This window comes from Hetaerina americana, unplaced genomic scaffold (assembly GCF_022747635.1).
Source record: "Hetaerina americana unplaced genomic scaffold, ioHetAmer1.1.p SCAF_42, whole genome shotgun sequence".
NCBI classification, from domain to species: Eukaryota; Metazoa; Arthropoda; class Insecta; order Odonata; family Calopterygidae; genus Hetaerina; species Hetaerina americana.
The window spans coordinates 185,666-211,923 of record NW_027287008.1 but is presented as its reverse complement, the minus strand read 5'-3'; the positions used below and the strand labels follow the sequence as shown (position 1 = coordinate 211,923).

The window sequence follows — 26,258 nt, the reverse complement described above, 5'->3', positions numbered from 1 at the left end:
AAGGAAAACAAAAAAGGACGTGCTAGGCATGGTGGGGAAGAAGAGGAGATTGTTGAGAGAATTTCAAAGGGGAAGGAAAGGTGGATGGAGAACATTTAACACAACAATGGGATGTTGAATAATGCAATCGAGGGGAGAACATTGGGCAAGCAAGAAAATAGGATATGCATGTAAACAGAATGGAGGAAGGAGGTATGCAGAATTGAAAATAGGCTATCTTGAGTGTCTACTGTCAGGTTGTGTTTGATATAGAAAGGTAATTATGTGTATCATTTGACCATTGCCAAGTTTTGTGCCAATCCTAAAGCTACCTTGACCAGTAGATAACCAATAATAATAACATATTTAATTCTGCACGTAGGGATATCTACCATACTCAAGTCAGCTATTAAATGCTCTAGAGGGATTTTTAAAAGGAAGTCGTAAAAGATGGTTTTCTCTCTTCTTCCATCTATCTTCACGTGCAAAAAGCATCCACCGTTGCAGATAATTATCATATTAAATATTTATTCAAAACTATTTCATAATTTTTACTATTTTTTCCAGATTTTCTCAATTCTAATCATTTCCGGACTTCCAAAAATATAAGTAACGCAGACCATGCAGCAACTACACATAAAATTTTTTTTTTAAAGTTTTAAAATGAAAGCATACCATTCATTTTTGATTTCACTAATAAAGTCATCTGCAGGCTTCTCCGTGCTTGTTCCAACTTTCGGATTGGATGGGCTTGCTTCGGATATCGTGAAGTCCAATGAGGCCCAATATTCATCCATCGATGAGCAAGCTCGATCCAGAATAACCCTACAAAAATGAATAATAAATTATTGACACATGAGAAAACAAAGAAATTCATTAAGTGACTCATTGAATGACAATGATAATTCACCAATTGAATACCATAAAGAATTTTACCAGATGTGATTATAGAAATGTGATAATAAAAAAATGACTCCTAAAATTGTAAAAGATCAAATCAAAATATGCTATATTTCTGTGAGAACATTCCAAGTGAGTTATTTAAAATTTTTGTTGAGACAATAGTATGTGTTACTGATTATTCCAAGAGCTAATATCTCAAAACTAGAAAGATTAAAAAGTTAATATTCAATAGATTCTCTAACCTGCCTCCCCGGCCTAGTCTTCTTCGGGCAAACCCAATACACTGTGGTTGAGGCTTCGTAATAGACGTCAGACAATAGCGGTATTTCCGATCCGCCATGCCACCTTCTTCCCGACTACACCATGGCCAATTACCTAGACCTCCAGACAATGGCTTAAGCATAAAAGAGAACTATCAGTTACAAAATATATTCAGCCAACAACAAAACATGCACATATCAATGACTAATATTTTAAGAGGGCCACAGAATAAAGATGATCCGAATACAATGGAATGTTAGAAAAATTTGAAACTAAAAAAACATCTTGATGGCCCTTATCAACAGGATCACAATTGAAAGTATGAGTTAGGCATACCACTAACAACACTCAGCAGTGATCAATTAACCACTATCATTTTTACATATTTTTATCATAAATTATTTTTATTCATCTGTGTGACCATAATATTTTTAACTGATTACAGGAGTTTTAGATTTGTTCATTGTTTCAGGTTTTATTTATAAGGTTTTTAACATATGTGCATAGCAACCAGACATATGAGATATTTTTTAATTCTTACAGTAATATTCAAGAATTTTATCTAACGGAGATAAGGTCAATGTTAGCTTAATATTTTTTGCAACTAAATTAGGTACAGGCCCTTTTATTTCTTTACCCGAAGAAAACAATAAGATCATTTAGTAAGGTTCAGTAAGGTTTCACAGTCACTCACTAAAACACAGAGCAAGGCTATAGAACACTTAAGATAGTGCAATTATATGTTAGAAGTTGAGAGAATAAATTTTTTGAATGTGGAAGAATGTTTTTAAGTGAATAAAATGTAATTAGCCTCTAAACACTAATGTGAGATGGGAAGGCACAAGAGTGGATATGAAGGTAGTCTCAGACTCAGACCAAGAGAAAATCCACCAATGTGACGACTCAATGGATAACCAGTACACGATAAAAATGTTGCAAAATGTATACTTCTAACAACACATAGGCAATGAAGGTCACCTTAACAGCAAATTGCCAAACTTCACAATTAAAGAAATTACACTATCCTTATTTTAGCATAAGAAATGAAAATCAAAAATCTTAACCATTATTTGATATCAATTTTTAGTGGATTACTAGTAAAAATTCATTACAAAATAATGAGCTGTTTTATCAAAGAAGGAAGAGTTCATGGTTACATGAAACATACATTTCACAACTGGATACCATAATTACTAGACACTCCATTTAAGGAGCAATGAGTGGAAAGGTTCGGCAAAGGTAGCGTTTGATTATAGGGGGCATGTACACCTATGGTCCTGCACCCTATCATCATGCAAATGGACGCATCTGGTCATGTTACATCACACAACTACTGATAAAAAAAAGGCTTATCCAATTAAAGAGGTGCCACAACAAATAAGATAAACTGAGAACTTACAGCATGGTAATTACAGTACTTTTTCCGACGGAACACAAAGCGACCCTCTGAGGTATCAGTCTCATCATCTTGATCAGAAGGAGATGCTCCACCAGGAGAGTGCCCACCGATCCGATCCTCTTCTTCTGAGCTCAAAGTATCACCTGCACCATACACCCCTGACGCATCCGACCCCAGCAGTTGAGACATGCCCAAGCCACTAACTCTAGCCGAGCCAACGCCTGATTTGTGCTTCCGCTTCTTATATTGACGTTTTTCCTTCCGAGGCATTGATTCCTCCTAGAATTAATTTTCATAGTATTATTAAACACAATAACAATAGACGATTATAAATAAAAAATTATGATCTTGAAAAGTGTAATAAATAAGCATATTAGCTTTTCCTTTAGTTTGGCAATTTTATTATGATCAGGAACCTCTAAAATCTCAGAATGATTCATTCTCAAAATGACCTCTTAACAAATAAAACTAACACATTATGGACAAACATTTTTGAGTAAAAAAATACACTAAAGACCTCAAGTCACTGCAAACAATGCCATGTTATTAACTGCAAACCCACAGAAAAAATAATGTAGCGACACATATATCTTTCATGGAGTAATTGCCACTCAAATGAAAGAAAGTGAAAAATTCTAAAATGTTCATTGCTATTCTAGTCATTAAATTTAACGATGATATTATATACCAGCAACAGGATGGCTTAGCCATGGGATGCCACTTTCTCTGCTACCAGTGGACATTTACATGGACAATTTTGAACATCTCCTTCTAACCACTCCTTCATACGGGATATTGGCACAGATATGTAGATGATGTTTTCTGTGTTTGGACGGGAACAGTTAGGCAGTTGGACAGTTTTACATTCTATATCCCCAGGATAAGCATTTAAAATTTACTTGAGAAATAGAATCAGATAGATCCCTTAATTTTTTAGTCTAATCATCTCAGTGATAAAGGATAAGTTTGACTTTCTGTATTTAGGAAAGAGTGCTACACAGACTTGGTAATTCCCAATAGTTCAAGACACGTCTCCCAAAAGCTTTCAGCCTTTCCCTCTATGCTGCATTGGCTAATTTCTATCCTGAGGTCCGAAGATAACAAATTGAAGGAACTATAAACTATAAAAATGGTTGCCAGGAATAATGGCTATAGCAAAGATTTAATCAACTGACTCTATAGGAGAAAACTGTCCAGGCTAGCCAAGTCAGCCATTTATGGTTTAACTAAATAAAATCTCCAGTGGTAGAAATTCCTTTTCTTAAGACACATTTCCTTAAAAGTATAAAGAATCTTGCTGAAGGACAAAGGGAAACCTGCCTTCTGCAACAGGACTAACCTGAAAGGCCTTCTTTGCCATTCCAAAGATCAATTCAACCCATTACACAGGAGTGGAGTGTATGAACTGCACTGTGGCGACTGTAATAAGGTATATAGATGCCAAACAGGAAGAAGGATGAAGACGAGTAAAAGAACACCAGGTGAGCGAAAGGAAGAATGATTCCTTATCCCTCTTCGCCAAACATCTCATTGATTGCGGCCACAGAGGTGACTTCTCCCCAGCCATTCTACTTGCCAAGAGGAAGCCGCCTGAATGCTCTGGAACAGCTAGAGATCCTACGCCATACCAATTCAGGAAAGGATGTTTTAACCAACGAATTTGTATATTCCTCTCCCTCCCTAATGTTTCATTTCCCAATGACCAGCCCTTTAACCCCCCCCCCCTCCTCACCCACTGGCCAACCAGCCCATCACCAATTTACCCTACATCAGGCCATTAATGGTCTCCCGTACTCCTCCAACTAATCACCATGCCAATAACTGGTAGACCATCCTATGACTTCTCTTGAGCCTTCCTCCCTTCACTCCTTAACCATTTCCTTCCCTTCCCCAATCCAGCCTTTTTTCCCCCACTCTCCTCCAATTATCCTTTGTTCGTTCTCTCCTTCTCCCCATCCCTCTTCCCCAGCATTTAGGCATATATGTGTTAAAAAAATTCCAAATTATCTTAAGATGCTATGCTGTGACAAAACCTAGGTTGTAATAAAATAAATGCAGAAAAGCAAAGAGTCTACTTTCGTCGTGCAGGATTTCTATCATGTTACGTCAGAAACTTGTCAAAGTACTTTAAATAACGTTCAGAGTATCGTAAATCCTAGCCTACCCCGACTAAATGGAGTCAGGTGCTGCCATAAAGCAACATCCAGGTCAACAGGGACTTTGTCATATGTAACCCCCCCATGTATTCTTCACTCTATTCTTATGTCTGTTTAATCACTGATAACTTAAAATGACTTTTTAAGGTGAAGAACCTATTAAATGAAACTAAGTAAACACTTTAAAGAAAGCTGTCAAACCAAGTTATATAGGAATGCAAGAAGACCAAGGATGAGTGGATAGAAAGCTGTCATGAGGAAATCAATGATACATAAAGAATGGAAACAGCAAAATGCCTTATATACTGGCAAAGGAACAATTCAGAGAAAGAAAAACAAAATCCCTTAAGGTCCATGATGCGAATGGAAAGATATTAATAGAAGATGAAGTCACCAAAAAGAGATGGAAGAAAGAGATTGAAGATCTCTTACAAGGGTTCTAACCACTAGAAGGAGACTTAATTTAAGAAAATATACCGATAAAAGAAGGCAAAAAGAGAAAGGAAATATTGAGAAATGAATTCTACTGAGCTGTGAAATAACTGAACAACCACAAGGCAACTAGAGTTTAAAAATAAACATAGGCAAAGGATACTCTCTTTGAAACAATCAAAGATGCTTACAAGAGTAGAAAACCGCCATATGACTTCAAGAAATGGGTGCTGATTGCAATACTGAAGAGACCAAGAGCAGATAAACACGAAGAACACAGAACATTGAGCCTGATATCTCATGCATAGAATAATACAGCAAAGAATAAAAACAAAGAGAAAAGACATGAAACAAGATAATAACATGCAAATAAAATCATGAAATTCGACACATGATACTGGAGGAGAATGCTGAAGATTTAGTAGACAGACAACATGAGGAACGAGGTAGTACAGAGAAGAGCCCCAAAGGAAACAATCATATGAAGAACTCATCCACAAAGCACAACTAGATGGATAGGCCACACATTGAAGCACAGTGGATTAGTGTGAAAAACAATAGAAAGGAAGAGGTCATGAAGAAGCCCAAGAGAAGGGTACATAGGAACAATTCATAAGGATGTAAAACAGACAAGCTATCAGAGGGTGAGGGAATTGACACGGGAGCGAAGAATGAAGAGCTGCAGTAAACCAATCTTAGGATTGATATATTGATGATGAGGACTCCACTCGAAAGAACACTGAATAAATGGACCATGCAACACACAGACATTTTACAAAACTCTTCAGTAGAAAAATTTGGAAAGTGTTTGGGAACCTTTCCTTGGAATTTAAATTCAGGGTGGATCATTACATCATCTTTCTCTGATATTTTTCCCTTGCTCTGTCACCCCTTACAATATCTGTGGTTAAAATACATGCCAGATATATTATGAGCCTTCTAAATCCCATTATGTACCGTTTACAATCAGACATATCAACCCAAGAAAAATTATCGATCAGGCTATCAGACAAGCATTTCCTACAACAGGTATATGTCCAATTCTAATCATATTTTTACAAAAAACTGTTGATATGAAGGGTACAGCAGTTAAATCCAGACAAATGAAACTTTGGTTTGAAAGCAAGTATATTAAAAAAAAATACAAATGATAATCCTTTCACACGCACGTAGTGGTATCTGTCAAAAGTAACATTACTCAATGTAACCCCCTTCAGCTGCAATGACTACCTCCAATCTTGTCCTGAATCAATCGCACGCACTCTTTAAAACAGTGCCGTCCATATTCGTGAATGCAGCTAAGACAGTGGTGCATAGAAATGGAACATTAGGGTGCCTCATCTTATGGGTAACTCTTTCGACTACACTGCAAACATAATAGTCCAAGGTATTCAGGGGCCATAACTCCTTTGACCAGAACATGTCAATGTAATCTGAGAGCCAGATTTGGACTAAATGACTCGTATGAGGTGCACTGTCCTGTAGAAAGACATGGCCTCTCCGAGGCCACAGTCACCATCCACAGTTTCATGACATTCTTTTGAGCATTTCCTCGAATGAGGTTGCCTTGTCGGGTCAGCGAAACCGTCCCCAGACTTCTCCAAAGCATTATACTAAGCCACAATATCGTAAACAAGTGATCAGGGTACTCGAAGAATCGAACTATTTCACTGGGCGAACACTTTCAATAATAGCGGCTCTTCAATCGTACTCCACACTTGTATGTAACATCTCGGCCATTGCCATAGCATTGAAAGCTATAGGCCTCAGCCATGCCTATAGCTTTCAACAATGGCAATTGCCACCTCCGGTGGAACTACGCTATGGTAGGAAATTCATGTCCGGAGATAACCCCTGAAACCTGTACATTACCGCCTTATCAATTTTCCTAGTCATTTAAAAGGCTAATTTAGGCCTTTAAAAAGAGTCATTCTTATGATTACATATTTCAATGGAATCATAATCTCAATATAAGAATCAAAATCAAGATTGGAAATCATAAATTTATGGAATTGACTTTAAGTAACCATTAAATAAAAAACCAAATTCATTTGTTATTTTTGGTGCTTACCTTACTGGAAACTTTATTTGCCCAATTCTGGTTCATACCAAATTGGTTACTAAACAGAGGTGCAAATGCTGGCCGTGTGCTCTTTGCCATAAGCTCAGCCAAAAGCTGCCCACAGAAATCAGCTGCATTATACCTGTAAGAAGGTTATTGATTAAATGTTGCTCGCATAGGCACCAGTGTCATGAAAAACATTTATTTTTTAGTGACTTGAATCCAGACATTAAAAACAGGACTAAATACATGACAACACCAGGCTTCATTTAGCATCTAGAAACACAGTCAAGGGTACTTCAAACATGTCAAAGCATTCAATATCCCTTGAAAACATTTACTAAACCACTTTCCTGTTGAAGGTCAACAGAAAATTTTATTTTAAGAACCAATCAACAATGATTGAGCATGTTCATACTACTCATTTATACGAAATTTTTCAAAGAATGAATATTAACCTTATCCAATGACTTTATTAAGAACAGACTATATAAAGTGAAAGTTTAATTTTTCTTCATGTCACTCACTCATCATTTAGTTACTAGCAAAATATAATTGCATTAACACTGATATACAAATCCATTCAAGTGCTAACTCAACATAATTTTCTTGTGATCCATGTGCACCAATAAGATCAGTGGTAAATGTCTGAAAAACCTTGATGAATCGAAATTTAACACTCAAATGAAATTTTTACTTCACACATACCAGAGCATAATTTATTCGAATGATAAAAAGGTAATTGAGCCAAGGGATATCCTTTCCTCCTGGTGCTGCACCCCCTGCCACACACCTTTTTGGTGGCTTGCAGGGTATTGATGTAGATGTAGATATGATATTAAAACTATTATTTTGCTTTTTCCTGAATATAAGCCAATGTTTTTTTCATATTTTGTAATGAAAAAATTAACAACATCTTAAATTTGAGCCTACATATAAAATCCTTAAATTTCTCTGGAATTTTATTACATCAGCTATTTACTTCATAAAGAGTTCTTTGCAGATACTTTTGGAGGTCAAACTTAGACAATAATTAGTTAATTAAACACATGATTTAATGAAAAAACTAGCTGATACACTTTATTTAATATTCCTCGATCAAAAATCATTCAATGTTTGATTCGGGAATCAATTTATTGGAAAAAAAATCCAGCTTGGCAAACACCAAAAGAATTTTTATCAATTTCAATAAAACAGTTTGCCTGTTACTTGCGAAGAATATTCACAGTAGAAGTGAATTTTTATATAGGAGGTTTCAAAATTAAACAATAATGCAACACATAAGAGAAACATAAAAACCATAGTGTTTTATCAATGTATAATCCCTTGGACTTGGAAGAAAGAACCATTCAGTTAAGATATTTATCATTTCAACGGAAGTTCTTCCCTGAGCTATACTGGACAGGCTCAGATATTTGCCTAATATTAATAAATGAATAAATGCCCAAAACCTCATAAATGTTTTTCGGCATAATACTTGCCTCTTCTCAAAGATCTCTATTGAAAGATGAAGACACTCCCGCTTCAGCTTCTCCCGACGCTTCACCATTTCTAAGATAGTTGTCGCCCTAAGTAAATCTCGCCTTAGTTTCAACATCTTCTCATACGATGTCTCGTCATTTTTGCGGTTCTTCCTGGTCTGCATCTTCTCTGTGCGTCTTCGGAATGCAAGGTAGGGGTTGCTAGCAGCTGATGCTGAAGATCCTCCTCCGGCTGAGCCTCCAGATCCAACACGTCCTTCACACTTCATTTGAGGAATGAGTGGGTGTTGCTGTGAAAATTAAAATTATGAAAATCCATCAAAAACTGTACAAAAACTTTAAATCCTTAAACAGAAAAATATAACATGATAAAAATTGCTATCCTGGGTATCACATTACCACCTTTAGGAATAACAGATAGTCATTATAGTTGGTAGAATGCATATACGAGGGTCATCCGGAAAGTAGTACCCGTTCGTGCCGCATGAAGTGCTGACGACGCGAGTAGCCGCTGGACGAGGTCAGATAGCTTCAGTGGCTTGTCTGCCTTCTCTGAGCCAAGTTGCGTGACGCTAGCATTGCCTGTGTTGTTTCTGTGATTGTTTACAATGTTTAAAAAAATTGAGAACGCCGCCAGTTGTGAAGTGAGGGCAGTGATTAAATTCCTCAATGCAAGAAACGTTCGCCCATGTGATATTCATCGCCAATTAAAGGAGGTGTATGGAGACAATGTGATGGACGAGTCGTCTGTTCGGCGGTGGTGTCGCAACTTCAACATGGGGAGGGGGAACACACACGACGATGAGCGTTCGGGGAGACCGTCTGTCATTACAGACCAACTGGTGAGCTCAGTTGACGAATTCGTGAGGAACGATCGGCGCGTCACAATTGATGACATCTGTGAGCATTTTCCCAATGTTTCTCGAACAATTGTTCATGAAATTGTTAAACACCATCTGCATTATGCAAAAATTTGTGCAAGATGGGTCCCTCGCGTATCTCAATGAGCTGGCGGCGAAGGACTATGCAGCAGGAATACAGAAACTTGTCACACGTTATGACAAATGCCTTAATTTGCTTGGAGATTATGTTGAGAAGTAGTTTAAAGTATCCTCTTTCAAATAAAATTTTTTATGTTTGTTAATATTTACTTTTGTCTTTTTATTTCACGAACGGGTACTACTTTCCGGATGACCCTCGTAGTTGAGAAGAAAATTTAATAGCATTTAAATCCTCATTTTCAATCATTCAATTTAATTTCCCTGCTTCCACAACATTTTCTTGTGGGGTACATTAGAGATTTGGTTTTGAAAGACAGAGGATGAATGAGCTAAAAGCAAAGTGCCATCACATGCTCAGTACATGGACATAAGAGAGCCATAGAATTGCAGCAAAGGAAATTGATAGATTCAAAGTAATTGCAGACACACCAGCTGACTATCTACCACTTTTACAGCCACTGGACATTTTTATATGTCGCTATAACATTTAGGTACCTAGGCTGTTCATTCCTCTCTCACTCAGAAACCAGCTGAGCAACATGTCTTTCCCTTTCATGCACTAGCTTTTATCACCACTCTACTTAAAATGCACACACATCACGTGTGCTTATAAACATTTTTTTTAGAGTCTAAAGAGTTGTACCACCATCTAGACCTCAGTATTATTTACACCACAGCAAGTAAATAAAAAAACCATAAACACAGTAATCAACCCGAAGGTCGGTTTAGTAGGTGATGGTAGACATCACCCAGTACTAAGCCCTATACGGCATGTGAAAATTCACACATCAGGGTAGGGGGGCCAATTCCTTTCCCTGCGCTGGTTATGGTTTCCCAGGAAGACCTGGTACCCGAAAAATCACCTTAGCTTGGGTGGAGCTGCAGGTGCCCAGAGTGCCTTGCCCGGGAATCGAACCCGGGACCCTCTGGTCAGCGGTCCAACACTCTACCCACTGGACTACCGCGACCCACAAGTAAATAATATTTAATAAAAATACTTCATTTATGTACTAAAGGTAAATACAATAAATCTGTGTCCCATTTGTATTTTTTCCTCACGTACACAACAGTGCACCTGAATCACAGGCAGATCGGGATGGTGCAGTGACTAATGTACTGGTTTCCCACTGAGAGGGCCTGGGTTCAAATCCTCAAGGCAGCAGATATTTTAGTGGTATAGTGGTATCCTGATCTCTACTTGGGGTGCTTTGTGGAAAGCACTTTAAGTGAGTACAACATCCGTCAGATGGCATGTTAAACTGCGGAACCCTTGGCACCTTTAGATCCGAGTAGGCTAATGCCGATGCCTGGTTTCTCTCCACCCTTCCTTTCCAAACCGTCCCCAATGGTGCAACTGACCTTATCTGTAAGTCGCCTACCCTAAAACTACTATTACTACTACTGAATCACAGCTTTTTCATTTTTCTCCCTCTTTCCCATCCATATTAACAGGGGGCATTTCTCTCTCTCTGATGCATATTAATATAGCCTTCTTCTTTTTCACATTCATTATATTCTGTATCACTAATCAACATTTTATACAGCATTAATCAAAACCTTTTGATATACGAGGGTAAGTAGAGTAGTTCTCGGCCTGACAATAAAAGACAGCAATTTTCAGTAAAAAAATTATTTTATTTTTCTACATGATCTCCCTTGACTTCAACACACTTGGTCCAGCGTTTCTCCAACACTAGAATTCCTTCCCAGAAAAAAGCACTTGAAAGGCTGCGAAAATATCCATCCATCTCAACTTCTTTAATGGATGTTAAGTGCTTCCAAAAGACACATTTCTTCAAGTTTGGGAACAGATGGAAGTCTGATGGAGCTAAATCAGGAGAACAGGGGGCATGGCCAAGCAAATCGTACCCCAAATCCTGTAGATTTCCCATCGTCAATGCACTTTTGAGCAGGTATGTTTCACTAGGGAAAGATGATTTTTTTCTTCTTCAAGCCAGGCCTCTTCTCATGAATTTTGGTATTCAATTAGTCAAAAAGGTTGGAGCAATATTTGCCTGTGATTGTTCTGCCTTTTCCAAGGTAATCAATTAACAAAATCCCTTTGGCATCCCAAAACATGTTTTCTTTGGTTCTGAACCACTGGCTTCCACCCCACTGCTTTGACTGCTATTTTATTTCTGGCATGCAGTGGTGGACCTATGTCTCATCTATTGACATATCGCTGCAAAAAATCAGTCAGTTCCCTCTTGAATTGGTCCAAACATTGCTGCAAAAATTGTTTGCGCATTTGCTTGCAATCGGCATTCAGCAAATGCAGCACCCACCCTGTGCAGAGCTTTCACATCCCTAATTCTTTGTGCAAGATGTTTCGTACCCTTTCTCCTGATATCCCCATGGCATTAGCAATCTCACTCACCTTCACTTAACTATTGTCCATTAAGATACCGCGCGCCTTTTCGATGGTTTCCAGTGTAGTTGTGGTTTTGGGCTGTCCTTCACGTGGGTTATCTTCGAGGGATATGCGTCCCCATTTTAATTCATAAATACACTTTTTAATGATTGACATTAAAGGAGCAGAGTCCCCACACACCTTGGTCAACTTCAGATATTCTTCCTTAAGGGAGTTAATCCATCCAAAACAAAGAACTTTATGACAACTAAATTCAAGTTTTTCCATTTTAATGAAAAACATAAAAGATGTCTACTGCAATAATTCGTGTAAACAAACTACCTGAGAGAACAAGTTGAAACTTGTTTTACAAACTAATGACCTGCGTTCCCCGGCAGGAATCATAAAATTTTGCTGCTTGGAATGTCATTCCTGTGTTGGGCCGAGAACTTTCCACATCACCCTCGTATATGTAGAGGAAAGTACAGATATAGATAAGAAATCTATTCAATATATATTTTACAACTACTTAATTTTTCACTTGCCAGGTATACCACATAGCACATTTCATGTATTTCTAACTTTGCTACAATATTTAAAAAACATTTATTGTATATTATTTCATTTTCCTCCAGGTCAAGGGATATTCCATAGGAAATAGATTTATTTTACCCAATACAAACTAATGCCTCTAAATGTCATCTAAAAGATTAATTCCTCTCCAACACTTCCTTGAAACCACCCATCTTGACTCCAATTGGTGAAAAAGGATGCCTCGGTAGCATAACTGGTTAAAGCACTGGGTCAGACATCGAGGGATTGGGGTTCCAATTCTGGTCAGGGCGACAGATTTTTACATTAAAATTGTTGCATTTTATTCCACAATGAGGGGATGACTTCATAAATAGTCACTGCTGCGGCATCTCCAGGGGGTTTCACCTTTAGTGACAATTATTTTTCTTATTTTTACATTCAACTTTTATAATTATGGAGTCACATCTTAATACTGAGGCAATGCCTACCACATTAAAAATTCAATTTATTACATATTCATCTGTCATCAATTAATTGCAGAGTAAAATTATACCAGTAGTAACAGCTTTAGGGGAGGTGACCAACAGCCGAGGTCCTTTGCAACATAAAGGATGGGGGGGAAAGAGAAATGGTAGAGCCTGGCGTTGGCATTAGCCTACTTTTACAGAAAGCTACTAAGGGGTCCGCAGTTTAATGCCCCATCAACAGGATGGCATACTCATTTGAAGTGCTTTCCACAAAGCACCTCAACTAGCGATCAGGGTACCACTGAAAAAAGTTTGCAGCCTCTAGGATTCGGACCCTGGGTCACTACACCAGTACACTAACCACCACAAAATCTCAATCCCTAATTATACTAGTTCCATGATGACTTTGAAAATAATAATTGAGTATTATTTTCAACACTGAGCGATGTGATATGAATATAAAAATTCATTAGCAATGCTCCATTGCAAGCAAAATCAAATGCCCTGTTAATATGCTTTTGCATGTTCAGCAAGCCCCCAACTACAAATGTAGATGATTTCTCTATTATCAATTTTCAACTACAAAAAGAAATGAGAGGGGAGTTTTTATATTAATTTTGCCTTGAGAGTCATGACTTCTAAACTTTGGCATATTCAGTAAACTTAGCAAACTCTGATTCTTCGACCACTCAAAACCATATCGTGGATTGTGTCAACCATTTAGGAGGAAATCACTTCCACTGGATGTCCCAAACGATGTTCATCATTTGTCGATGTACAGCCATGTTTAAACTCAATTATTCAGTCACAAACACAGGAGTAGATGTACCCTGAACTTCATCCAACTCGGCTTTCATCTCTTTTGGTGTTAAATAGAAGTGTTTAATAACTGCATGAAATGTAACAATTACAGAGTGTAAAAATCATTTACCCTCTGTAAATTTTGCATTGAAATGCACGTTAGCGGATGACTCCATTAAAAGTTACTGTTGCGGCATCTCCCGCAGTTTCTTTGGAACTGCATGAAACTTTCTTTCCATAACCTAAGTAAACAGAAGTATTTTGCTTCAATTGACTATGCAAATGAAACCAATGGATACAGCTGAATTTTTAGATAAGGCTTACGAAAAGCAAACTTTTTTGATAACTTCAAGTGTCTTATCATATTTTCAAAGGTGATGGAACAACCCATGTATTATATATGACAGTAAACCCTCATAGTACAAAAAATTTTAATTTGTTTCAAAGAAATGGTAGGAATTGCAAACATTTTGAGCTCTGAGTCACATTCGTTATTTGGTCTTCTCTTGTCAGTGAAAGCATTACATGTTTCCATACAGATTCCATCACCTGAGTGAGAGGTTATCACAATAGTAATTCACTGTTTATTTGAAGTGCTATGACAGTGGAACAAAGTATTAATAGTATTTAGGGGAGACGACTGACAGCTGAGGTCATTTGCACCATAGTGGATGGACAGGAAAGGCTGAAGGGTGGAGAGAAGCCCGGCATCGGCATTAGCCTACTCTTTACGAAAGGAGCCAAGGGGTCCGCAGCTTAACGTCCCATCCAATGGACGGCATACTCACTCAAAGTGCCCTCCACAAGCACCTCAAGTAAGGATCGAGATACCTCTGAAAAATATTCAATACCGCCTGGATTTGAACCCGGGCCCTCTGGGTGGGAAGCCAGTACAAGATAGCCACCGCAACATCTCGATCCCCACAGAGGAAAATAACTACACAGGCAAACTCATGGTCCTATCAATAAAACAGAAACTAAATGTTTTAAGGTGATGAGGCTAAGATGATGCTGCATGAAAAAACTAACCGATGATTGGGGATTGGGTTATAAACAGTTCAAAGCAATCATAAATCAAAAAGTAAAACTTCTAGAGATAACTCCTAATTATGAAAGAATCACCGGTAAAATGAAAAGAAAGTTGATGAACGAAAAGACCTTTGAAAATCTTGATGCGCTGATCTCGTGGTTCCACAAGTGAACCAAAGGAAGAAGAGCTGTTCAGCTTCTATTCTGGCAGAAAGAGCTAAGTTTCCAGGATTCTTTTCAAATTGCGGGAGATTATTGTGCATTTGCAGGGTGTTTGATGTGGCTTTAAATATAATGAAGAATTTTTCAAGTGCAGGAATGATTAAGAATCCAACACTGAATCAACAGATAATTTTGGGCTAAATTTAAAAAGTTCATAAAGAAAAAATTCAGCTTTCCAACTCTCCAGCAATTCAGCAGACCAAATCTTCATACAGATGAAACCTGCATTGGAAGTGTTTAGCAAAAATTTGTTCGTTGAAGAAAAATTAAGTCAGTTCTTAGGCATAAGTTGTCGAAAGAGAGAAACTGTTCAATGCAGTATAATGCATCATTAGATGAAAAAATGAAACCCACTGGCATCAGCGGTGGCGGAGTTATGTCGTCACCTGACTGTACATAAATGATTTATTCAGGCTTAGCGCAGTTTTCCCCTACCTAGGCCTTGAATGATTGTGGTTGTCATCGCTATTCCATGTTTATACTTGATGTATAGAGCCAAAACTTTTCATTTTTTTAGTTTTCATTTAAGCACTAAATTATCAATTTCTGATGATAGTAAGGGGAAAAAACCACACACCTTCAAAAGATCAGAAATTCATTATCACAATGCACCAGGAAGTGCTTGAAAGAATCAGTACAATTTTGAACCCTGTTTCAAGGCAAAATTTGTTCCTGATGAAAGTGAACTTTGGGAACTATAAAGTAAATTTCTTGAGAAAGCCATTCTTTCATTTGATAATGCTCCCTCTCACACCAGTGAGGACATTCTGGTTTCATATAGCGTAGAGATTTTAGTTTCTAAAAGTTTTGGAAAATGGTAAAGAAAGAAATGTTGCAATAAAATCATATTTGTACGAGGGTGGTCTGAAAAGTCCTTGGCCTCATCCATAGATGGCATCAGTACTCTGATTGTTTCCTCAATTGTTTTTTGTTGGCTTGTTGAGTTTGAGTTGGCTTGTTGAATTTGTACTGGCAAAATTGAGTATGCATCACATGAAATTGCAAGCAATTCCATCCAGCAGTTTGCTGTCGGCAGTCGTTTGAATGTTTGCCGTGCATGTGTTGTTGGAAATGGAAAAAATAAAGAGCACCATAAAGTGAAAACATTCCATGAAAAAGGACTAATGCTGACTGAAATTCATTTGATTGTGTGTATGGAGACTTTTCTTTTTCGATTTTTAACGTGAAGAGTTATGCAGCTGAGTTTCAACTTTGTCGTGATATCCTTTGAAATGATCCATGTAAAGAACGTCCAACAAGTTCAACCATGTAGGGAATCATTGAAAAAGTGTACAATATGATTTTGGTAGGCAGGCATACAAAAGTAAGTGAAATTTTACAGTCAGAATATGAAAAGAAAGCATCAGATATGTTTTGCATCAGGAATTTTGCACAACAAACCTTTGTGCAAGATGAGTGTCACTAGTGCTCACCGTGGACAAAAATGCAATCTGATAACACTTTTCAATTAGTTCTTGGGGTGCTTTGCAAAAAACAAGAGTAATTTTCTGTATTGATACATTACAATGGATGAAAGATGGATTTGCCATTGCACACCAGATTCAGAAAAACAATTCATGCAGTGGATAGAAGAAGGTTCTTCGGCTCTGAAGAAGGCAAAGACAGTGCCATCAGCAAGAAAGGTCATGGCATTAGTTTTTTTGGAATGTGAACAGAATTCTGAAAAATAACTGGGGAGTACTTTTCTAACCTCCTAACAAAACTTGCCACCAAAATTCATGAAAGCAGACCCAGCTTGCAGAGGTAAAAAACTGTTTACATCAGGACAATGCACCTGCCAACAACAGTGTCTAGGTGATCGGAACACTAAGGGATCTGCACCATGAAGAGGGGGGACATCCACCCTATTTCCCTGGATTTGGCTTCCTAGGGCTTTCAACTCTTCCAAAAGTTTTCTCGCTGGTCAATATTTTTTGTCCAATCAAGAAGCAATTTCAGTTGCAGACAAGTACTTTGCATGACTTCCAGAAGAACACCATAGAAATGGGATAATGGCACTGCAACACCAATGGATGAAATGTATAAATATTTAAGCAATTATGTCAAAAAATAAATCTTTTCTGGAAACACAAATTGCCATTTCAATCATCAGGTGGATAATTTTTCTCAATTCCTATATGAGAACACACTAGTATCGAGAGAAATTTTAATGGACTTGAAAATCAACAAAAGAGACTTCAATTTTCATCAAGAGGTGAATGCACATGCCGCACAACTCTAGTTTGGTTATCAGATTTAAAAACATGGAGAAAAAGGAAATCCAGGAGTTCCTGCTTGGAGACTCAAGATACAAAAATTGAATTTCACACTAACAAACAGATAGAGGAGCTGTTTTTATGATTCAGAAGTGGCAGGCCACAAAGAAAGTAAAAGTGAGGAAGATGAGGAGCCAGGTAATCCTGTAAGTCACACAACCACTTTCAACAGGGCAGACACTTGGTATCTGTAAACACACCTAGACACACAGGATACCAGCAAAAACTTTTTCCAGAGTATAGTTTACTTGCGAAACATTAGGAGTGGTATAATGAAAAACATGAATGTACCATAAAACATGGGGATAGCTGGTTATTTTATGAAATGATCACCACTTTTGAAGTGTACATTCTTAGTTTTTTTTCCAAATGACTTTCAGCATGTTCCTACCAGTCAGTTTGATGCCTTGAGATCTATATATTCTTCAGTATGGCCAAGATGGATTGATTACTTTCTGTCATAAAATGCTAATGCAACAAGGATCTACTCAATAACTTATGCCATTGGAGGGCCATTAACAAGACCCAGGAAAAAATAAAGAGGTGATATATGAAAACACAGCAAAAGGATATACACGACGTTATTTCCATATGACACAGCTATGCTTGTAAACAAGAAGGGCAACTGACAAGGATTTTAGCTGTCAAGGAGAAGGGGAAGTAAAAGTACAGTATCAAAATAGTTACAATTACAACTAATATAACAGCCCGAGCTGAAGTAGGGAAAATAACCTCCTAGTAAGATTAATGGACGACACAAAGGAAGGACTTTATGACTTTTACTATTAGGTAGCAAGATCAATAGTGACAGAATAATCAGAAGACAATTAGCAAGTAGAAAGTGAATTGTAAAGGTTTTTATCAGGAGAAACAACTACTAATGGCAAGTATTACTATCACACTCATAAGGAATTTATCGGTGAAACAATGGTAATTACTTAGGCAATAGAAATGTTACTCTGAAAGAACAATGAAAATAAAAATGATAGACCAAGTAATAAATAAAGAAGACTTTGAAGAGTGAATAAAGATATAAGCTTATAGAGGGTACTTGCAAGAAGAAGAGGACATTATCACTTTATGAAAAATATATTGATTCTCTAAAACTGGCAGGAACACTTTACTATGGATTCAAGAAAAGGGGGTAAAATAGGGGCAAGATAAAATAATTGGAGGCAATGGGCGAATGATGAAAATAAATTGAATAGACATGAGTAACGAATGAAGAAACTATTTGCAGAGTGGGCAAGAGAGAATTCTATTTAGATCACAAAAAGGAGATCAAGATTTCTCTCTGATCTCCAGACATGATAATTTACCAAAGACCAGAAGTGAAGGAAACAAGGCGGGGCAGAATTAAAAGAGTAAGGCCAAGATGAACTATGTGAAGCAGGTAATGGAAATGTCTTTTTTAAGGGTATAATTCCCTGAGATTGCAGGAAAGAAAATTACTTGGAATAACTTTAAATTCTTCCAATAGGAAGAAATAGGTAAAGATACAATCATAGCATACTCTCTTCAAAGAGAAGCCAGTAAAGTAGTTCTATATACAGGGTGCGTCAAGTACAGCCGGACAAAATTTTATTTGAAATTCATCATTTAATCCCAAAAAATGAAACAATTTCTGAGTGTAAAAATCATTTGCCTTGACCGGGATTCGAACCTAGATCATTCAATGTCCGGTCGAGCGCTTTAGCCAGTTAAGCTACTGAGGAGTCCTCTTAAACTCTGAAATTTTTAAGAGGGCGAGAAAGTCCTCTTAAGAAATTTTAAGAGGACCCCTCGATAGCTTAACTGGCTAAAGCACTCAATCGGACATCGAGGGATCTGGGTTCGAATCCCAGTCAAGGCGAATGATTTTTACACTCTGAAATTGTTGCATTGAAATGCACATTAGCGGATGACTCCGTTAAAAGTTACTGTTGTGGCATCTCCCACAGTTTCTTTGGAATTTCCCAAAAAAATGAATATTTTGAAAATAATATTGACTTTCGATAAGTAAGTTGACTTCGAAGAAAGAGGCAACTTTAATGAAGAATATGCATTATTCATACATAATTCCAGTTACACATGAAATGCATATAAAAATGTATCCGAGATGATTAGGAGTCATCAAATGTAGACATGTGCCTAAGATCCATTTCTAAAAAACAGCACAATTCCATGAAATTCTAAGTCAACATCAATTTATGACCACTTCAATGCGATGCCCCACAGTGCTGGGCAGTGATGTGTTCAAATCTCAGTTTAAGTCCATCCAATACATAAAGGTAGGTACAACCATAAGGTTATGGCAGGGCTATAAGAACATTATCTTCATATTTGCTGTTTACATGCCGAAACCATTTACTAAATTAACAGTAACTGTCTCATGCCTTATGTAAAAAGCAATAAAACAGCATGATTATGAATTTTAAACGGAGCAAATATTCCTATACTCTCTTAAAATATATCTTTCCATAAAATCATGTTCAGTAAACCCTCAATTATGCCTTTTGCAGATAATCAGGGCTATTCTCTTCTTAGAATCTCAAAATTTTCATAAAATTACAATCATTAAGGCAATCAAATACTTTGAAATTAAGATATACTATATTAAAATTACAATCATAAAGGTAATCAAATACTTTGAAACTAAGATATACTTTATTAAAATTACAAGTTTGAAACACCTGGGCTTTCTTTTTAAAACTGTTTGAATGTAAACATTTTTGTACTATCCGTACTTTCCAATTATCATTTCCCTCACGTCCAATATTCATGAGAATCCCATGTTCTCTTTCAGACAAGCAAAAGTATAATTTCACTATGCGACAAAAAAGTAATTAACTATCAACACTAATATTTTGATTGGTATCATAAGAGGAACATGAATTGGTCAGCAATCCTTTGTCAGTTACTTTTTCCTTGTTACATATGTGCATGCGTTTAGAAAATATGTTCCGCTATCCATTTGAAGATAGCTGTGTTCTTGTAAACTATAATTCCACCCTTGGAGAGGTTGGAGAGAAATTCTACCAATCAGTAAGATCCCTGGCTGAAGTAGCCACCCTAAGGTAGCCAAGCCAAAGCAGGCCATTCCAGGCCAGAACTAACACCAGGTACAAGGTGTTTCGTATGTCATTACGAGTAGCCATAATAACAGAGGCAAGTGATCCCTGATTCCAAATGTCATGCTAGCATTAAGGCAAAACTGTTGACAGCAAAACATGGCAAATACTTAGAATTGATGTTTTTCAAAGTATCCCAAAGTTACAATGAGCCAACATTGCTGCAGGAAAAATAAAATCATATTACGTAAGGTAATTTTCAAGATTGCCTTTGGTTTCAGATTCAGACAGCAGATAAAGCAAAATATGATCTCACTGCAATCAAATACGTTCATCATGAAAAAATATATCAAATATGATTTCAATATTTAGATTTACATTATAAAATCTTAATTGGGACTATGAAATAAAACAAATGTATTTCTCATTGGACGACACTATCCCACGTGCTTAACTTGTGTCAACAAACAAACTACTAAGTACTAACTACTCAGTTTCAAATGTCCATTTCAAACCTGAAATTATTGTTAAGCCCGCCTTATCCAAGCCTGTTACCATAAAATAACCAGTTACGGACCTGAACATTTGTTTGATAAATGACAGTAGAGTTCAGCCAATGCCAAATATCCTCTGAAATTCACCTTTCACAGGATAATATTTAGTTCCTTCCCTTATGCCAACCATGGCTTCCCAGGAAAAGCTGGTACCCAAAAAATCACACAGCTTGAGTAAAGCTGAGAGTTCCCAGTGCCCTGAAATCAAACCTAGGCCTTCTGATCAGTCGTCCAGTGCTCTACCCACTGGTCCACCAAATTCCTCGTTTTCATAGCGCTGAATTTATTCCAAAGCACAAATTGTTTACAACAAATTCAAATTTCCCAGATTCCATCCCAAATATGTCAACCAGTGGCGAGCAAGTGTCTTGGAATTTCATATATTGAAAACAAAACTACTCGGTATTAATACAATAAATACATTTTAACAGCGCAGCAAGTCTTTTTAACAGTTCTTATCAACAGTTTGATCTTGGTAAATAATGCTCCACATGCCATTATGAAGAATTGTCAAAATACTGCAAGATTAAGTGAACATCCACATCCCTTCCCAAGCAGAAAAGTTTTTGGCATTACTTAGTGCTTCATACAAGTAGTATTTTCTGTAATTTGTAACTAAACAGATGCCAGAGTGAAAGGTTTTTCAAACACATAATGCAACAGTAGTATACACTTAATAGAACAACAGAAGGAGTTATCCAATAACAATGAAATATCAATTATGGAACAGAATGAGCCATCTTCCCATTTTAGAAAAATTCAGATTATAAACACATAAGTTACTTAACTCATTAAGTGTAAAGCATATTTCACGTATGCAACTGATAACAACGGAACTGTATTTACTTCTCATTTACACTCCTATATAACATAAATATTTTAACCACATTACATACATCCCTTAACATACGCATTGATTTGAAGTAACAACAGCATATAACTTTGCTGCTATTGCCAAAATGTAAATCCAAGGTTCATTTTGGTCAATGAAATTAACTTACCGTTTTCAGTCGCTTGTTTAACCAATAGTCAAACACTGCAATAGTGAGGTCATCATCCTCCTTCAGTAAAATTTTGGCTTCCTGCAGAGTAACCACTGTCTGGCCACTAGCTTTTTCCAATCTGTCCATCATCTCTTCAAACTAGAAATATATGTAAACATGTTTCCTTTAGAAAATTAAACAAATATGTCGCATTAATTAACAAATTAATAAAACCCTCTTGATAAACTGGACTGTATTTCCAAGGGTGCATTGGCAACAGCAGAACACTTTCATTCATACCTTGACATTGCCATTACAATTTGTCATTATAAAGTGAAAGGCCAAAGTGTTTAAACAGGAAAATATAGCAATTGGAATTCAGATAGCCAACAATTTCACAAATTGCTCAAACATAACGATAACATCTATCTAAAATTAATTTCATTCACACAAATTAAATTTCGTGGATTATCCCGGAAACAATAAACCGAATACCACACCTTTATAGCAGTTATTTCCATCTTTTTCGATTGCGCATTAACCCATCTCTCATCTTCAGAGTCCATGTCATAATCCGGGATGTCTTGTTCCATGGCAAATGCTGTACAGGGCATTTAATGAAGAAAGAATAAGAAACACAAACATTTGAAAATTATTTTGCAATTATAATGTTACACTAACTGTAACCTTGTAGGAGAATTATAAAAACTTGAATACATTTAGACTTTATAAACGCAGAGCCCTGTTTCTCATGTAAAATTTATTTGAAGATCGCCATACGAAAAGAAACTTACGCGGCATATGAATCAATTGCCTAGGAATTTTATAATCAGCTGTGTAAATTCTGTTATAGGCTTCCTCATCGGCCATGTCAAACACCTCAGGGGTTGGAATGATTAATCCAGCGCAGATAGCTCTCTGCAGGTGATGTTCCTAAGACATTTGATAAAATTATCAAACCAGATGTAGAAATGCTAGGGTTGTAACAGTTAATAAATAATTCAAGTTTACCCTGCCGTAAAAAAACAATTCCATGGCACGGTATGAAATTCAAGCAACGTTTAAAGGTTTAATAGAGGAAATGAGAAATGAAAATTATTATCCGTTGGCATTAAATTAAAAAGAAGAATAAATCCAGAGTTTAGTAACGCAAAAACCAAAATTATAGGCTACATAATTGCTGTCACCTAATGTCAGTCGGCAAACAATAACATCAAGTAATTAGGAGTACATTAAATTAATCATAGTCAATAGCAAGATCACACAAATCATGACCAAAGCACCAATATTGTTTGAAATAGTAAGGTTCCTTAATGTTAACTGAGTGAATAAAATTATGAAAATGAAAAGTGACAAAATACTGAATGTCCACCAAGACAACAAATAACTTCCATGCAACTGGTGCACTGATATAGTTAATGGGTATTTAAATATTAGGAGCTGACCAAACTTAGGCCGCACACGAATTTAATGTAGTTAATTATCAAAATTCCTAGTAAAAATCTAAATAAATTTATGTTAATAAAGAGACATGGTGTTCGAAGGTTTGAAATGACCACACAGGAAGGTGTTTCAGGACAAAAACATATATTTCGCAGCATGACAGCAATCATAGTGTTGTCGCAGGCGTGTTTAACGTAAACAACACCTCGTGACGACATGGAATACAAGTTCGCCTCGGACATGTTTGAATATCCGCCATTCCAATATGGCCGCCAATCACGCTCTACAACAAACTTCTTAGTAATTGTACTTACACATTCTTCCTCTTTTTCCATCCCACTCGGCATTTGGGGCACGGCCCGGTTGATTGCCGAGTAGTCTGGTAAATCAGGAAGTTCTTCTGACATGAAAATAGGCATGGGCTTCGCGGCGTCCAGCGCCCGAGCCCGAAACGAGAGCTTGCTCATTTTTGTTGACAAGGAAACGAACACATCGGACACGAAGAAAGGGATGCTGTAATGTCCCTTGTGAGGGTAGCGAAGGGTAAAAACCCCACACCAAATTATCCCCCCGTTGCCTTATATCGTTCCCATGATGAAAATTCACTCACACCCAGTCACAATAATAAAAATACTATATCCGAACATGTCTGTTGAGCTCGTTTTCCTAACAGACATCATGGCGGATCCATACCATTCAATACCAAAATGCATTGCGCGGGAATTGACGCATTTTCGTTTCCCTTGTGGCAAATCGTACGTTGTCTCGTAATCAGTGAGTGAATTTTAGTGAGGCTATAGAAAACTTGGATCTAAGAAAACTTTCGTAGTATATAATTCATGTAATCCATTAACTGCAAGAGTTTTCTGAGATTAAAGTTCTCGAAATCTTAAGGATTCAATTAATATTACAGAAATAATAGGCGGCAAAGTACTACTCTTGACTCCGGAATCATTCTGAATGGCGTCTTCTTGAAGAGGGTTCATGAGCGTGTGGATATTGGTGCATTTATGAATTTATTCGTGGCTAAGGGCTTCTACACCCCATTTAGGCGAAAATATTAAGTAATGGTAATAGTGATTTTGTGATTATGTTATATTTCTTGCTTGTTCTGTAAAATCCAGACGAAACGTGCAGACCGATTTGTTGTTTCTTTTCGGGTAAATAAATTTGTACTGTAAAAACCAAACTGTGAGAAAGACATTTATTACCGAATGTAATTTACATTGGCGGTTAATTTAATAGTTATGTAATGCATTTTTGCTGCTGTGGGTGATTTACATTTAATCTACTTCTACAATGCACAACATTCTCAGTAAATAATTTGTTAGCCTTAAAAAATTATTTTCTCAAGAACAAATGGATAATTATGGTTAAGGTAAGGCTGTTCAGTGGTTAATTATTTTATTAGGCTAGGCTGCCGCTCCATAGTTATCACAATGCATGCAAACCAATAGATAATGTAATTTAACTATTGGTATTAATTCATTCATTTATTAGGTGTACAAGGATTTTTCTGATGGCGTTGAACCGTTGACACTTTCATTGTTTGTACCATGATGTAACTACACCAATGCTCTTCGCAATATACTCGATGATTCCAAGTGGAACAAGTCCATCAAATTACAACGACTCGCAATTCAATGGTTACAGTGTTGATTATTACTTCGCAGAGGTAACAAACTAACTACGTAGAAAAGTGATATTTAATTGCTGCAATGCCTGAGCTCATATATTCTAGTAGTTGCTCATCCGGCAACGTTACTCAACTGATTTTGTGAAAACCTAAATACTAGGTAAGGACGGCTGGTGGGGTCCGTATTAAAATGTTAGACTTTGTGTGGCGTTGTTTGTAATTCAACAGTATACTATATTTTAATGTAACCTTGCCCATTCGGTGGAAGGATTTTAATTTCTTATCGTCGCGGATATTACTTCTCAGTAATGTGGGCGAATCATTGTAGTAAACGGGCTATTTTTCTTGACTCTCTAAATTTAATTGCATTGACAAGCATGAGTGGCATGAAAAAATTATTTCTGCTTTAAACTACAGTTACCGATGTTTTTGTATACCGATTAACCTTGTATATCACGTCAGTGTTAGAAGACATTTGGGGTGACATTAAAACTTATGCGAGAATTTGTTGTTACAATGGGTAGGTTAATAACAGCGCATCAAAAGTATGGCCGTGAAATATCTAATCTATATTGTGGAATTGTAAAGTTTTTTTTACCCTCTTAATGGGAAGGTCGTCATCCTACCTTGTGTTGTGTTTATATCATCACACACCCTCGCCAATTCTATCCCTTCATGAAATTTTCCATTTGCGTGTATGATTTTAAGGTCGTCATGTTCATAGATATCTTGCCCATGCAATGTCGTCGCATACTTATGGTTTAATGGCAGTATAAGTAAATTTTTACTTGTTCTCTTAATATATGCAATTACTTGCTAATCACTTGAAAAAATAATGTAAAAGCGATCCATATCTAAATAAATATAATATGCTACAGAAATTAACCTTCTTTCAAAACCTATGAATTATGAGAAACATCATTCCTCCGGAAGTTCGTATATTTTTCATCATTAAATTCCTTCTTAGGTGCTTGTTTTTTTAGTAGGCTAGGCAAGCCATCGCTAAGGTGTGTGGTAGCGGGTGATTGCACACCAGACTAATGTTGAATCTAAATACTTTTCCCCTAGCGCGGTCGGATAATGCTATTCTATCCCTAGTCGTTCGTGGGAGAAATGACATCTTAAGTCTCTCTTTTGCACAAAATATCTCTTATTTTATTGATGATCTCATACTGTTGTACGATGGGGTTAATAGTGCATTTTCATCGCATTGCTAAATAGACATCCTTCCAATGCATG

The 26,258-nt window shown here is 36.9% G+C and overlaps 1 protein-coding gene across 2 annotated transcripts in view; it reads right to left on the bottom strand.

The window, feature by feature from the left end:
- E(Pc) (Enhancer of Polycomb) overlaps positions 1-24,044 on the bottom strand; it is a 58,611-nt gene extending 34,567 nt beyond the window's left edge. For both annotated transcript variants that reach the window (XM_071591145.1, XM_071591146.1), the window contains exons 1-9: positions 23,698-24,044; positions 22,735-22,873; positions 22,441-22,541; positions 21,959-22,099; positions 8,674-8,963; positions 7,202-7,334; positions 2,543-2,821; positions 1,125-1,276; positions 655-804 (exon numbers count right to left, since the gene is read on the bottom strand). In XM_071591145.1, coding sequence (XP_071447246.1) covers positions 655-804; positions 1,125-1,276; positions 2,543-2,821; positions 7,202-7,334; positions 8,674-8,963; positions 21,959-22,099; positions 22,441-22,541; positions 22,735-22,873; positions 23,698-23,850 — 1,538 coding nt within the window. In that variant the 5' untranslated portion in view covers positions 23,851-24,044. The remainder of the gene's footprint in view (positions 1-654; positions 805-1,124; positions 1,277-2,542; positions 2,822-7,201; positions 7,335-8,673; positions 8,964-21,958; positions 22,100-22,440; positions 22,542-22,734; positions 22,874-23,697) is intronic.
- Between the last annotated feature and the right edge of the window lie 2,214 nt (positions 24,045-26,258).